The sequence below is a fragment of the Ranitomeya variabilis genome, chromosome 4, assembly GCF_051348905.1.
Source record: "Ranitomeya variabilis isolate aRanVar5 chromosome 4, aRanVar5.hap1, whole genome shotgun sequence".
NCBI lineage: Eukaryota > Metazoa > Chordata > Amphibia > Anura > Dendrobatidae > Ranitomeya > Ranitomeya variabilis.
Window position 1 is genome coordinate 72,840,184 of NC_135235.1, and position 13,785 is coordinate 72,853,968.

General features: G+C 43.8%; 1 protein-coding gene across 8 annotated transcripts in view; it reads right to left on the reverse strand.

The window, feature by feature from the left end:
- The window catches only part of WDR11 (WD repeat domain 11), a 134,288-nt gene that overhangs the window by 98,174 nt on the left and 22,329 nt on the right, over positions 1–13,785 (reverse strand). For 6 of the 8 annotated variants that reach the window (XM_077258731.1, XM_077258728.1, XM_077258729.1 and 3 more), the window contains exons 3-8: positions 13,202–13,355; positions 9,216–9,389; positions 7,193–7,379; positions 6,084–6,249; positions 5,840–5,954; positions 2,316–2,520 (exon numbers count right to left, since the gene is read on the reverse strand). In XM_077258731.1, the coding sequence (XP_077114846.1) occupies positions 2,316–2,520; positions 5,840–5,954; positions 6,084–6,249; positions 7,193–7,379; positions 9,216–9,389; positions 13,202–13,355 (1,001 nt within the window). The remainder of the gene's footprint in view (positions 1–2,315; positions 2,521–5,839; positions 5,955–6,083; positions 6,250–7,192; positions 7,380–9,215; positions 9,390–13,201; positions 13,356–13,785) is intronic. The other 2 variants (XM_077258730.1, XM_077258727.1) reach the window with 1 other exon arrangement.

Genomic DNA, 13,785 nt, shown 5'->3' on the forward strand with positions numbered 1-13,785 from the left:
TCACCATGTGCTGGCTGGTGAGGTCCTGACATTGCCATGTGGCTGGCGCGTGCAGGATGCGGAGGTCCTGGCAATGCCATGTGGCTGGCATGTGCTAGCTGCAGAGGTCCTAGTATCGCCATGTGCTGGCTGATGAGGCCCTGACATTGCCATGTGGCTGGCATGTGCTGGCTGCGGAGGTCCTAGTATCGCCATGTGCTGGCTGGAGTGGTCCCGGCATTGTTATGTGGCTGGCATGTGCTGGCTGACTAGGTCCTGGCATTGCCAAGTGCGGGCTGGGGAGGACCTGGTATTCTCAGATGAGGCCCAGTGCAGAAAGAATAGATAAATTGTGCTGTGAAACAACTACAGCCCATCTATATGAAATTGTTTTGACCGATATATTAAAAGTACGTGTAAATATGTCACCTGTGACCAAAACTAAAACGAAAATATATGCAAACATAGCCATTTTTTTTTTCAATCATACACACACAGACTTTTTCGGGAGATATGTGTGGTATATGCATTCAAAGAGTCAAAATAAAGTAAAAAGGAGTCCAGATGCACCACCCAAACAATATGCCTGAAAGACAATGTGCTCAACCAGAAGCCTATATACATTTTACTATATCACTTAGGCCAAAAATGTGGTACAAGTCTCCTTCTTGCTCGTAGCTGCCAAATAAAACAGTTCCCTAATACAATGGTCAGCACAATTTAAAAAAAAAACAAAAAAAACAAAACAACATTTTTCTGAAAGGCAATATACTTTGTAGAATAGGCCCAGTGGCATCCAGAACATTAAAGGGTTTTTTTCATCTACATTCATTGGGAATCCCCTGGTGCTTGCCTTCTAGCTCGCCAGGAGCAATGTTCTCCTCACGATTGACAGTTCATAAGGGCGGCTGGTGGAGCTACTGGTCCTAACTGCTATCTTCCCGATGCTGTAAACAGTGGCAACTTTGCCTCTGCAGCATTGAAGGAACGGCAGGTTCACTGCAACTGACTTGATCCAGAAATAAGACTAGTTTTAGAGAAGCTCTTGCAAGCTGTAGAGCAGAGACCTTGCAAGCATTGTGATCCTTGCCTAAGAAACTGGCCACCTGTTTTCAGCAAGCCAGGAATAATAGACTTATCTATATGTTAACTTTTGGATTTATGTGTTTCTTTCTGGCTGGTCAAAAAACACAGACTTTTGTTTGACTAAGCCTGTAATGTTGACTTGTAGTTGACATTTGATGTAACATATTGTGCTGTTATCCTTGATGACTAGTGGTGTTTGCTGATATGTTGATTACACATTGTCCAGGCCAGCTAGTTTGTTGACTTCCAAAACAGAGGAAAAGCTATGCAAATAGATTACAAAATCAAACAATGAGAGTTGGTCTTATCACCATTCTTCCCCTTCCCCAACACATCATGGCTCCATCACGAGGGACACAGATTTATCCTTCTACAAGATGCCAGCTTAGGGGACATCGGCCCCGACTGGAAGAATACAGATCTGCTCCATTGACCATCACTGAATCATGGATACGTTTGTGAAAGCTAGGAATGGGACTTTGTCACCTGGCTCCATGGAGATGTTCAGATAAGCCAGGTTGTGACCCTCTGGTCAATTGGCCCTGTACCTGAATAGACTATCGTTTTCCTAAGCGTGTCGTTACCTTCTCTCTGTGTGTGCCACAGGTGGGGTAGTCAGCCCTGAAAGCTGAAACCAGGTTGTGACCCTTCAGTCAACTGGCCTTGTATCTCAATGGACTGTTATCTTCCTAAGCTTGTCGTTATCTCATCTGTGTAACAGCTGCTCTTATCCCAGCGAGTCAGCAGAAGGGTGAGAGTCTAATGTTCACCCATCTTGGGTATTTTTCTGGGACTGTTCTAGGTATTATCTGCCTGTTTTGTGGTTCAACAAAGTATTGCCACACTGTTTTACCCTCACCCTGTGTTGTATGAGTAGTATTATGCCCATGATAAAAGGAAAGTGGGCGTTTGGTGGGATGATCCCTGGTCCATGCAGTTTCGGCTAGTGGACCAGGGCGGCCGCTGACCATCCCGTCTCCACAAGCAGTAAAATAGAAAATTAAAAATCCATCTGTCCTTGAAAACAGAACAGTGTTACTCTTCTCCATTGGTTATTTCTAAAATTGCAGCTCGGCAACACCAGTAAATTATGCCGATACCAGATACAAATGCTGCCGTTCCTAACAGAAAGCCGCTATCGTTAATGAATGTAAATTGTGCAGTCAATACTGATGATCTTGTGCCAAGTGCTGAAACTAAACATTAAAAAAAACATGATATGATAAAATGTAAGTTGTATAGTGTACAACCTGGCACTGTGAATTTTCCTCCCAGGGACACTAGATGACTTCAGCTCCCAAATCATGACCCTTCCATCGCTGATAATAAGAGCGACAGCATTCTCATTTATAGGGTTGCAGGTTATGCTGTAAGGACGCACGGTCTTTGTAACCCGGAAGGCATCGCACTGACAGCGCAGGTCATACGTCATCTCCGGCACTGGATCAGACTCTGCTAAGGAAAAAGAAAAAAGGACATGATTAGTTCAGTGGAAGTAAAATGTCCCATTGGAGAGGTGACATACTTCATCATGAATAAAGTCATTACATATTCTCCAAGGGATTCATTTATGTGGCTCGCAGTCAGGGGTGTGGAGTCAGTAAGCCAAACCACTAACTCTGACTCTTCAATTTCCCTGACTCCCAACTCTGACTCCACAATACTGGTCACTACTGAGCATGTACATAAAGTGCAGCACAGATTCATCTCAACTTAAAGCCGAGATCCTTAGATCAGAACATTTATTTATAGGACATTTCATAACTTTCCTAAATTCTTATGAAAACATTTACAGCACATCCTGCATTGTACTACTGTACCCAATGTATTATATATTAGGAGTTGAAGTTGGTCCATTTTATACTCACTCCAACTCTGACTCCACCAAAATACACTCCGACTCCACAGCCCTGCTCACAAGCACAAGCAGTTTCCATAGTTTATTAAGTTTGTGTCTAAAGAGGATATACGATGATTTTCCAGAAAGATATGGCAAACCTAGAGCCGTGCTTTACAAAAAGAAAAGAGGAAACATACTTAATTTTAAGAACTTGGTCGCTATTGAGTTTTGAGACTTCTTTTTTTTTTCCAATTTGTGTCCGGAAGGAAAGATGGAAAACAATTTGTAAAGCTCAGAAACAGGAATTAGGAATTGCAAATATTGCTCTGGAGGCAAGCAAGGCTGCTAATTCAGACTTTGGGTTTCTGGCTCGGCACGTCAGACTCATCCGCAGGTGTCCCAGAATCTTCATTAATTCTTCATAGAATGGTTTGTGCTCATTTCGTCCCATGCTGATGTCTGACACCCCGGCAGCTGTTACACAGCACCAAATTGATGCCACTGCCCTTTATTTTTATTCCAGTTCTCAGTTTTTATTCAGTTACTATGGTGATAAAAGATTGCAAACACTGGTATTAAGGTAGGTGATTAATCTCCGTGTCAGACAGAAGTGCGAAAACACGATAATACACAAAACTTTTCAGAAACTCAAAAGCATTCTGACAAGACTTTATACTATCTGTTTTGCTTCCTTAGGACATTTTCACATCTCGTTGTGAACTTCACCTACTATGTACGCCAAGCAAAGCTCATAATAAAAATAAACAAAGGGTCTTAATAATAAGCCAAAGAAAAAAAAAGTATCTTCCTGACCTCAGTCTTGAGGGTATAAATAGCAAAAGCCATGGAGAAGCACAGTAGACTACATAGTCTATAAAGCAGTATCCAGTAAAAACAAGTATACACATATATAAATGTTTATATCATGGGAGACAGGGGTCACGTATGGCATCTATGGGAAGTATAACCCGGCGCTTTTCCTAGCGTCTATGTAAGGGTCACAAGGGCCGAGGTGTTCTGCTGTGACCCCATACACTAGTTTAAAAGGATCCATGGGTGTGTATATGTGTCCACGTCTCTTTCATGGAACTTTCCTCTTGACTACATTGTTTCTAGACGGTAGAAGCGGGAACCCAGAAGTTTAGTCTGGAGGAAGACACTCCAGTATACGAAAATAAAGTTGTCACAGGTATACCGCGACAGAAAGGGGTCAGAAGATTGCGGCATCTGGTTACACAAACCCCTGCACGTATTAGATCTGCTTCACCTTCCTTTAAGCAATGCTCTTTTATTGCAAGGGATAATCAGGTCTGTCTATCTCCTGGAGCTCTCTGTCCTGAATGGTTTCAGCTGTTCCGTGTTGGCCACTCCTCAGGAATATACACTCACACCTTGCACTGGGGAATGGCTGGTTATAGTTTTCAACTTCCTGGTTTGGTGGTGAAGCAAAGTTCTGAATTAGTAGCAGTTGGTTGGTGTTTTCTGGAGATATCTGCATGGATTTTGTATTACGTGTTTATCCTAATCCTCTTTCCCATTTGGTTTTTCCACTCCTACTGTTCCTTTGATTTCCACTCGGTTGTTTTGTGAGCATGTTTGTATGATTGTGGTTTTCTTTTATACCTGTCTGTTTCCCCTGTCTGTCAGATTTTATGTTATCCTATACACTACTTTCCCATACCTCCCTGGGTGGAGGAGGAAACAAGTCAGTGAGCATATCTCCACCATTAAGGGTAATCTAGGAAACGGGGATAGTCTAGGGTCCTCTTATTTTTAGAGACAGGGAAGGAACCCATTACCCCGAGAAATTCCGCTACAGAATTGTGACAAAAGTGTAGTTTACTGGTGGAACTGGTGAAATGTACATTCAATATGACTCCATTTCCTTCTGCTTTCCCTCCAACCACTGTTTATATTGGTGCAGTACCGATGCTCAAGTTCAAGCATGGCAAGACCAGTATCTTTTCACCAATGCTTCCACGTTGCAGCCCATAAGCAGCCTCTGACTCTTTTCTGAGCAGTCTTAGGGTCCCCAATAGCCCAAAGCTCCGTACTCCATTTTCACTCTTCTGAGAACAGAATTGCCTGCTGTATTCAGATCCAAACTGCTACGATACCATCCTATATCAGACTTGCTACTTGGGCTCCTTCCTACACACAGTCTATTACTTTTCCCATAACTGACTTCACTGTTCTCGTTGATCTCTCTCTGCGCTACTACTTACTAGAACTTACTAGCAACTTTCCTTTTGTTCCTAAAAACTCCTCCCAGCTACAGGGCTTGGCTGACCGTAAAGTCTTCAGTGTCCTGGGTCTACACAGTTACTTCAACTTCTCTCAATATTATCACATCAATGATCACCTATATAGAATGCATTAGTATATTACATATCGGGAATAGCAACATCTTCAGGGGGTGTCTGTCATCTTCATCTCCTTTACATATCCAAAGAGAGGCCAATACAGAGAAATAGACAAGACCTCATCTTGCTGCTCTAAATAATTATAATGCCCCAACCCAGTCTACCAGACCTTGTCTCCTTGCGTCTATGAACACTAATTCTGGAACCAGGGAGGAGCTGGCAGCTACCATGATCTGCTAGATCATCTCCCATGGGGCAGCTTTTTTTTGTCACTTAGCCACTCAGACGTTATTTCCTTCCCGATTCCTCTCAATGACTCATGCTTGTTTCATTGTACACTACGATTGCAGTCGATATACAATTCCCATATCAGCGCCAGAGAAATCGGTCTTGACCAAGGAAAAGTAAGAAAAAGTGCGGTAGTACGAAAACGTTTTCTGATTGGGAATTGCTGGTGAAATCTCCAATGACACGAAGCTATAAAGTAATGTAAAATAACTAAAAGCATAAACAATAAATCACACAACGAGTAAATATAAACGACTAGTATGTCATGGATAATTCCTCTTACCTCCTTCTTCATTTGGCACCCCCGAGTTCCCACAGCCTTGCCTGCCCACACGTAATGTAATACACCCATTCTCATGCAGGCAAAATAGCAGATCTCTCTGAAAGCACGGGGTCACCTAGACAAGGAAGGACAATGTAAAATATCAGTCACATACAAGATAACAGCAAAAAGGCGGCCATAAGAAACCATGGTCTAAATGACCTGAAGAATTGGAAAAAAAAAAAACATATAAGAAAAAACAAACCTGCAAAAAAGGCACTCCTGTCCTCTCAATCGCTACAACTCCCACTGTCTGGTTAACCTCCAGGTCCAAGATGAGGATTTCCCTGGGATACAGCAGGAGCATGTGGTTGCGTTTCGAAGGCAAATAGGACAATTGCAAACACTCGTTCAGCGTTACGGCCTCGGCACTAAAGCGGAAAGGAGAACTTGTCATCCACATGCCGCCATCACAGTGCTGTCCAGGGCAAGACGGTTACAAGTGACTTTTTTTCATCATTTTAGTTTAAGCAGGTTATCCCACAAATTAATTTAGATTTCAACTCATGCAGGTATACACATTTTATGAATTTACACCCTATTAAAAAAGAAAATTCTGTGCTGATTTACTGCATAAGGTATACACACTGTGTGGACACCTCCTCATTACACTTACCGTTCCCTTTATGACCTCCCATTCTAAATCCACAGACATTAATATGGAGTTAATCCGCCTTTGCAGCTACAAAAGTCTCCACTCTTCTGGGAAGTATTCCTATAGGATTTTGGAGGTGCTGGAACTTTTGCCCTTTCATCCAGAAGGGCATTTGTGAGGTCAGGAACTGATGTTGGAAGGGAGGGTTGAGCTTCCAAGCTCTGTTCTAGTTCATCCCAAAGGTATTGAGGTCCGTGCAGCCATTACTTCATAGACCATCCTTTGTGCACTGGAGACAGTCATGCTGGAACAGAAAAGGGTCTTCCCCAACTGATCCCACACAGTTGGAAGAATACAACTGACTAAAATGTCCTGGCATGCAGAAGCACTGGGATTTTCATTTTCATCACTGACCCATGAGAAACAAGCCCATAACATTATCCATCCACCAAACTCTTCGGTTGGCACAATGGAGTCAGTTTGGTAACTTTCTCCTAACAGACTTGTTCATCAAAAAGCAGGACACAATAAAAGTTGATCTCTGATGTACATGTATATTTTGCTTTCTTTGTGACTCTCGATGGCATATTATGTATTTATATTATAAGATGCTCCATCTATCAACTATTGCCATGCTGTGGTATTGAATCATTCACTATGCCATTTCCCACTAATATGCAGGATACTGAGGCCCCCAGGCTTCTACCATCTGGACCCACCTTGGCTTCTCATTGGTGATGAGAATCTTCACCTTGTTCAGCGCTTTCTTAGCCCCGGTGGTGGACACTGGCTTCGCATGTGCCGGGCTGGAGTGAGGGCTTGAGATGTAAACTTTCCGCCCACTACTCGCTGGAGGCTTAGATGGCGAAAAGTCAGAGACAAATACGATGCCCTCACTGGTGAGTACTGCAAGAGAAAAACTGGAAAATGTCAAAAACACACAATTTACACTCTTAGGCTATGTTCACATGTTGCGTTTCGTATTCAGCTGTGTTTTACTGTACCAGCAAAGTCTGAGATTTCAGAAATCTCATGCACACAACTTGGGTTTTTTTGTCCTCAGTATTTTGTGTAATATCTTGCTTTTTGCAAAATGCAGCTCGTCACTTCTTTCAGTTTTCCACCCATTGAAAGCAATGGGTGGTGCAAAAAACACTGAAAAAAATGCAGGTATCATTTTTTGCTAAGTTTTTGGTTCCAAAACCTGATGAAGTAGAATCAGATTATTTTTATGCACTAAACTTTATCAGCATGCACAAGAGACAAACGTACCTGACAAAAACACAGCAAAATCACAGCAAAATCTGCTTTTTTGAAGCAAGTTTCTTACTGCCAAGAGAGCAGGTTTTGTGTGCGGAAAAAAACACATCAAAAAAGCAATATGTGAACATAGCCTTACTCTAGGGTTAATGAAAATATACAAAAGATGAAGAAGATCTGGAGCCCTGCAGTCATGTCAACCTGCTAGTATTCCTCATAGTATGACAAGGACAGACCATCTCTTCTTTCTTACAACCCTGGGCCATTTTCTGCATAGTGACATTCCTCTGTTATCCTTCCTGGAAATGCATAAATAAGTTGATAACTAGTCAGCATCATATCTTTCGTCAAAATGGTGTGTGCAAAGCTTCAGAGTGTCAGTGTGACAAGACATTTTCCTTTGACAGAGGGAACGGTAACACTCAACACAGTCATTTGTTTACCTATTTTCAGGAGGATTAACAGAGGAAATGGGCAATGTTGATTTCAGAGAAAAGGTCATGCAGAATTGTTATTTTATGGGGGAAATGCAAGCACTCACTTATAGGGGCTTTCAAGTTTGTAAGTTATCACCATTCCATAGGATTGGAGGTAATTTATTGATCCCCATAGGTCCAACTGCTGCTCAGCTCCAGTCACTGTATATGGGACTGCTGGACATAGCTGAGCGCTGCACTCACCTGTCTCTGGCAATCCCATAGGAAATGAATAAGGCTGAGATGTGCACGCTTGACCACTGCTCCATTCATAGAAAGCTCTCAAAATCCCTGCCCTTAGGATCAATGGGGGTCCCAGTGGTCAGATCACAAGTGATCATTAAAAGGGGTTGTGAAGTGAAAAGATGATAACATCTGACCCAAAATAGGTGATAACTTAGACTTACCAACTGCTGAGATGCACACGGATGGGCAAAATGGGGCAGTTTTATCCCTGTAAGAATGCAGCGGCAGTGCGCAAATTTGGCTGCTGCTTTTTCATTCTCAATGGAGACTACTGGAAAAAGCGCAGCACTCAGCAGTTCCATAGAGCGTTTGGACGCTCTCTGATCTATACGTTATCACCGATCACATCGATAGGACATAACTTCTTATCATAGGACAACCCCTTTAAGTTATTCCTTATCCTACAAATAGAGGATGACTTACAATTTCCAAACAGCCCCATTACAAGCGTCAGAAGAGCTTACAAGGCCACTTTAAAGGTCTGCACATTTTGCTTTTAACAACTTTCTGGCTGGCAGTAGTAACATGGATCAGTACTGAGCGTCACCAATACTTTCTGTTCTTCCTGGGTCTATGAAGGTTTCATAGATTTCTTCCTCACATCCAAAACACAATTATATAATAATTGAAATTGGTAGCAGTGTAATCGGCTGGGGAAATTAAATCTGCCATTCCCACTATGTACTGGGGGATTGTCGCATCTTAAATACAGTGTGCAGAGCGCTGAAACAATGGGCAATAAATAATAAATGATTCTCACAGGCAAGTTGTGAAGGCTGGAAGGGATTGAAGGAAAAGCTCAGGATGTTCTCGGCGTAGCTTTTCTTCCATAGTTTGGTGCCAGTATCTGCGTTCCACAATACTATGAGATTAGGAGGGTGAACGGCGAGGAGCAGATCACGAGAGGCGTCCTGGCTCCACAGCCACTGCATGTCTACAGGAAAAACATGGAAAAATGATATAGGAGAACCAAGCATTGACAATCACAAAACACCAAGGGATAGAAAAAATAGTGTACGGGAAATTATCCAGGTCATTCATACATTTGTATAATTACGGTAGATAATATCTTGGACATGCCCATAGTTGCACAATAACTCACCAATGAAAATAGTCAACCTATAGTAGAGCTCATGCCAAAATAATGCCCCCTCTTCATATGAGGTCAAAGCAGTCTGAGACCGAGGATCCAGAGAACTAACCAGTCTCAGGTCACAACCTATATGCTATAATAGCTACCACACCAACAACAATTGCATTATTGCGGTTTGGTGCAACCAGAGCACTCTGTGCACAGTCCCCAGTCTACAGAAAACGAGCATTGAGCTTTACCTATTGGCACAGAAAAACGGGCCTATAAAGAAACAGGCTGTATCTATAAAAATAACAATTAAAATGGTCCCCTGACAAGCCTGGGTGTGATGAAATTGGTAGAGAGATGATTACTAGGAAGCAAAGTGCTGCACAGTATGACCATTTTACAGCATTAAGACCACAAAGTGTTACTACAGCACGTCAGCCCAATTTCTAGGTCTTTAGTAGTCTAAGAACATGAATACAATGGAATGGCTTTGCAGGACCCAGTCAGTCAGTCACGTCAGTAATCTGTGGCTGCTGGACAGGATCCCAAACAACCGATTACCATCTGCCGACATCCGCGGCTCTTCTTTTGCAATGTTGATGTTCCTCTATTGTGGATAATGAAAAGAAGAGCCGCAGATGCCATTGGGTGGGACCTGACTCTCAGTGCAGCCATCCAGCAGACACAGATTACCAGGCACTGGACATAAATTATCACCAACTCTAGCTGTCAAATCCAAGTACTACGGTTCTGCATGCCATGTCTTTTGGCTTAAACCACATACTTCTTAATAGCGGAGTAAGAGCGCGGCACCACTTAGAGCTGCCGAGACAAGTTCGTCCAAGTTCACGTTCTAGTCGTTCCAAGGTCTGAAAAACTCTTTTCCTTAGATGTTTGTCTTATTATTCTAAGCATGGTCGGCTTAACATAGCGAATACAAGTTAGATTTGGAGATATCAGTGGTGAGAGTATGTACCGTATATACTCGAGTATAAGCCGATCCGAGTATAAGCCGACCCCCCTAATTTTGCCACAAAAAACTGGGAAAACTTATTGACTCGAGTATAAGCCTAGGGTGGAAAATGCAGCAGGTATCGGTGAATTTCAAAATTAAAAATAGATTCTCCATACCAGTCATTATGGCCCCATAGACGCTCCACATAAAGCTGCCCCATATATAATGCTCTGCACTGTTCATTATGGCCCCATAGATGCTCCACATAAAGCTGTGCCACATATAATGCTCTGCACAGTTTATTATTGCCCCATAGATGCTCCACATAAAGCTGTGCCATATATACAATGCTCTGCACCGTTGCCCCATAGATAGCTGTGCCATATATATAATGCTCTGCACCGTTCATTATGGCCCCATAGATGCTCCATAGAAAGCTGTGCCATATACAATGCTCTGCACCGTTGCCCCATAGATACTCCACATAAAGCTGTACCATATATACAATGCTCTGCACCGTTGCCCCATAGATAGCTGTGCCATATATATAATGCTCTGCACCGTTCATTATGGCCCCATAGATGCTCCATAGAAAGCTGTGCCATATACAATGCTCTGCACCGTTGCCCCATAGATAGCTGTGCCATATATATAATGCTCTGCACCGTTGCCCCATAGCTGTGCCATATATATAATGCTCTGCACCGTTGCCCCATAGCTGTGCCATATAGTGCTCTGCACCGTTGCCCCATAGCTGTGCCATATAGTGCTCTGCACCGTTGCCCCATAGCTGTGCCATATAGTGCTCTGCACCGTTGCCCCATAGCTGTGCCATATAGTGCTCTGCACCGTTGCCCCATAGCTGTGCCATATAGTGCTCTGCACCGTTGCCCCATAGCTGTGCCATATAGTGCTCTGCACCGTTGCCCCATAGCTGTGCCATATAGTGCTCTGCACCGTTGCCCCATAGCTGTGCCATATAGTGCTCTGCACCGTTGCCCCATAGCTGTGCCATATAGTGCTCTGCACCGTTGCCCCATAGATAGCTGTGCCATATAGTGCTCTGCACCGTTGCCCCATAGATAGCTGTGCCATATAGTGCTCTGCACCGTTGCCCCATAGATAGCTGTGCCATATAGTGCTCTGCACCGTTGCCCCATAGCTGTGCCATATAGTGCTCTGCACCGTTGCCCCATAGCTGTGCCATATAGTGCTCTGCACCGTTGCCCCATAGATAGCTGTGCCTTATATATAGTGCTCTGCACCGTTGCCCCATAGCTGTGCCATATAGTGCTCTGCACCGTTGCCCCATAGATAGCTGTGCCTTATATATAGTGCTCTGCACCGTTGCCCCATAGCTGTGCCATATAGTGCTCTGCACCGTTGCCCCATAGCTGTGCCATATAGTGCTCTGCACCGTTGCCCCATAGATACTCCACATAAATCTGTGCCATTGCTGCTGCTGCAATAAAAAAAAACAAAACACATACTCACCTCTCTTGCTTGCAGCTCCTCGGCGCCATCTTCCCAGTGTCTCTCTGCACTGACTGATCAGGCAGAGGGCGGCGCGCACACTATATGCGTCATCGCACCCTCTGACCTGCACAGTCAGAGCGGAGAGACGCCGGGAAGATGGCGCGGCGCCCGGCGTGTGGAACGAGGACAGGTGAATATGTCATACTTACCTGCTCCCGGCGTCCCGCTCCTTCCCCCGGACAGCTGGTCTTCGGTGCCGCAGCCTCTTCCTCTATCAGCGGTCACCGGCACCGTCATTAGAGGAATGAATTATGCGGCTCCGCCCCTATGGGAGGTGGAGCAGCCTATTCATTTCTCTAATGAGCGGTCCCACGTGACCGCTCAGGGGAAGAGGCTGCTGCACCCGGAGACCGTGGGATGGCCAGGGGGAGCGACAGGAACGCCGGAACTAGGTGAGTATGCCTCAGCGCCCTCTCCCCCTCACCCGCCGACTCTGCCGCCGACCGTGACTCGAGTATAAGCCGAGAAGGGCACTTTCAGCCCAAAAATTTGGGCTGAAAATCTCGGCTTATACTCGAGTATATACGGTAAGTTTCACATGGCTGACAGTCATGGTCCGAGTATGGATTGCGATGTCTGTGCCAGTCATTGGGTCTCTTGGCCAAAAGACAACAGCTTCATAGCCATATAAATAGGCTGCTGAGTTCGGGTCAGGAGACCTGCGGCTGGTACAGACATCTCAGTCCATACTTGGATGATGAATATCGGACATGTGAAACTGGCGTTATAGTAAGAAAACATCGAGAAAATACATTTTTTGAACCGTAAAAATGAAGTGCAGTTGAGCCTCGCAAAAGAAATCTTAAGACTACTAGAAAGAATGAGAAAAAAAAAAAGTAAAATCCCATATGTATGGTCATATTATCCGAGTAATGAAAAAAAACACAGGGGGCTGGGTAATTTCATACTGTGTGGGAATAAAACAGACCAGGAATAGACAGACGTCATCCATAATGTACAGTATGTTCCTTCAATAATACAAAAAAAGTCCACAAAACCCAAAACTCATCCCATTTAATGTGGCAATGTTACTATCTTCGTGTAATTTTCAGTCCGGTGAAGCTTATGCCAGGCGCCTGGATAATGGGCATCTCGTCTACGATGCTAAAGAACGTAGACAAGGTTCTGCTAATAGATCTGAATTACAAACAAAGAATAATACAAAGTCCCTCACCGTGGATGGGTTTGGAGTGCTCTTGTATTTCGCATCGCGTTGTACCTGTGGTAACATCCCATACCACAATCTTTCCACTTGCATCGGCAGATGCTAAACGTAGGGAGTATGGGGAGCCCAAATTATGATGATAGTTTTCTCTGGCCCATTTAACCTGCAAAGAGAGAAATACATGAATCAGCACAAAATCCTCCAATAAATAATTCGCTGTGCGCAATTCAAAAGCAAAAAACTTTTGTTCAAATTTGTTACTTAAGGGGGGGGCGATGTCAACTCAGGACAATTCTGATGTACTTGCTGATTTTTTATGTATTTGCTGTATTTCTGACATTGATTGAAGCATTTAGAAGGCAAGCAGACTGAGGGAGCCCACTCTGCCCTCCAATCAGCGCCCCAGTCAATCAGGTCACCAGGCTACGGCAAGTTCCTTAGACCATGTGCAGAAAACGGTCTAAGGGGCTTGTGTCAGTGCAAAACTGACAGTTATAAGACATTACAATGCTCCTGCAATGCAATGGATTATAACTACGATCAGGCACATGAAAGTCCCATAGTGTGACAAAGTAAAAAAGTTAAAGGAAAAA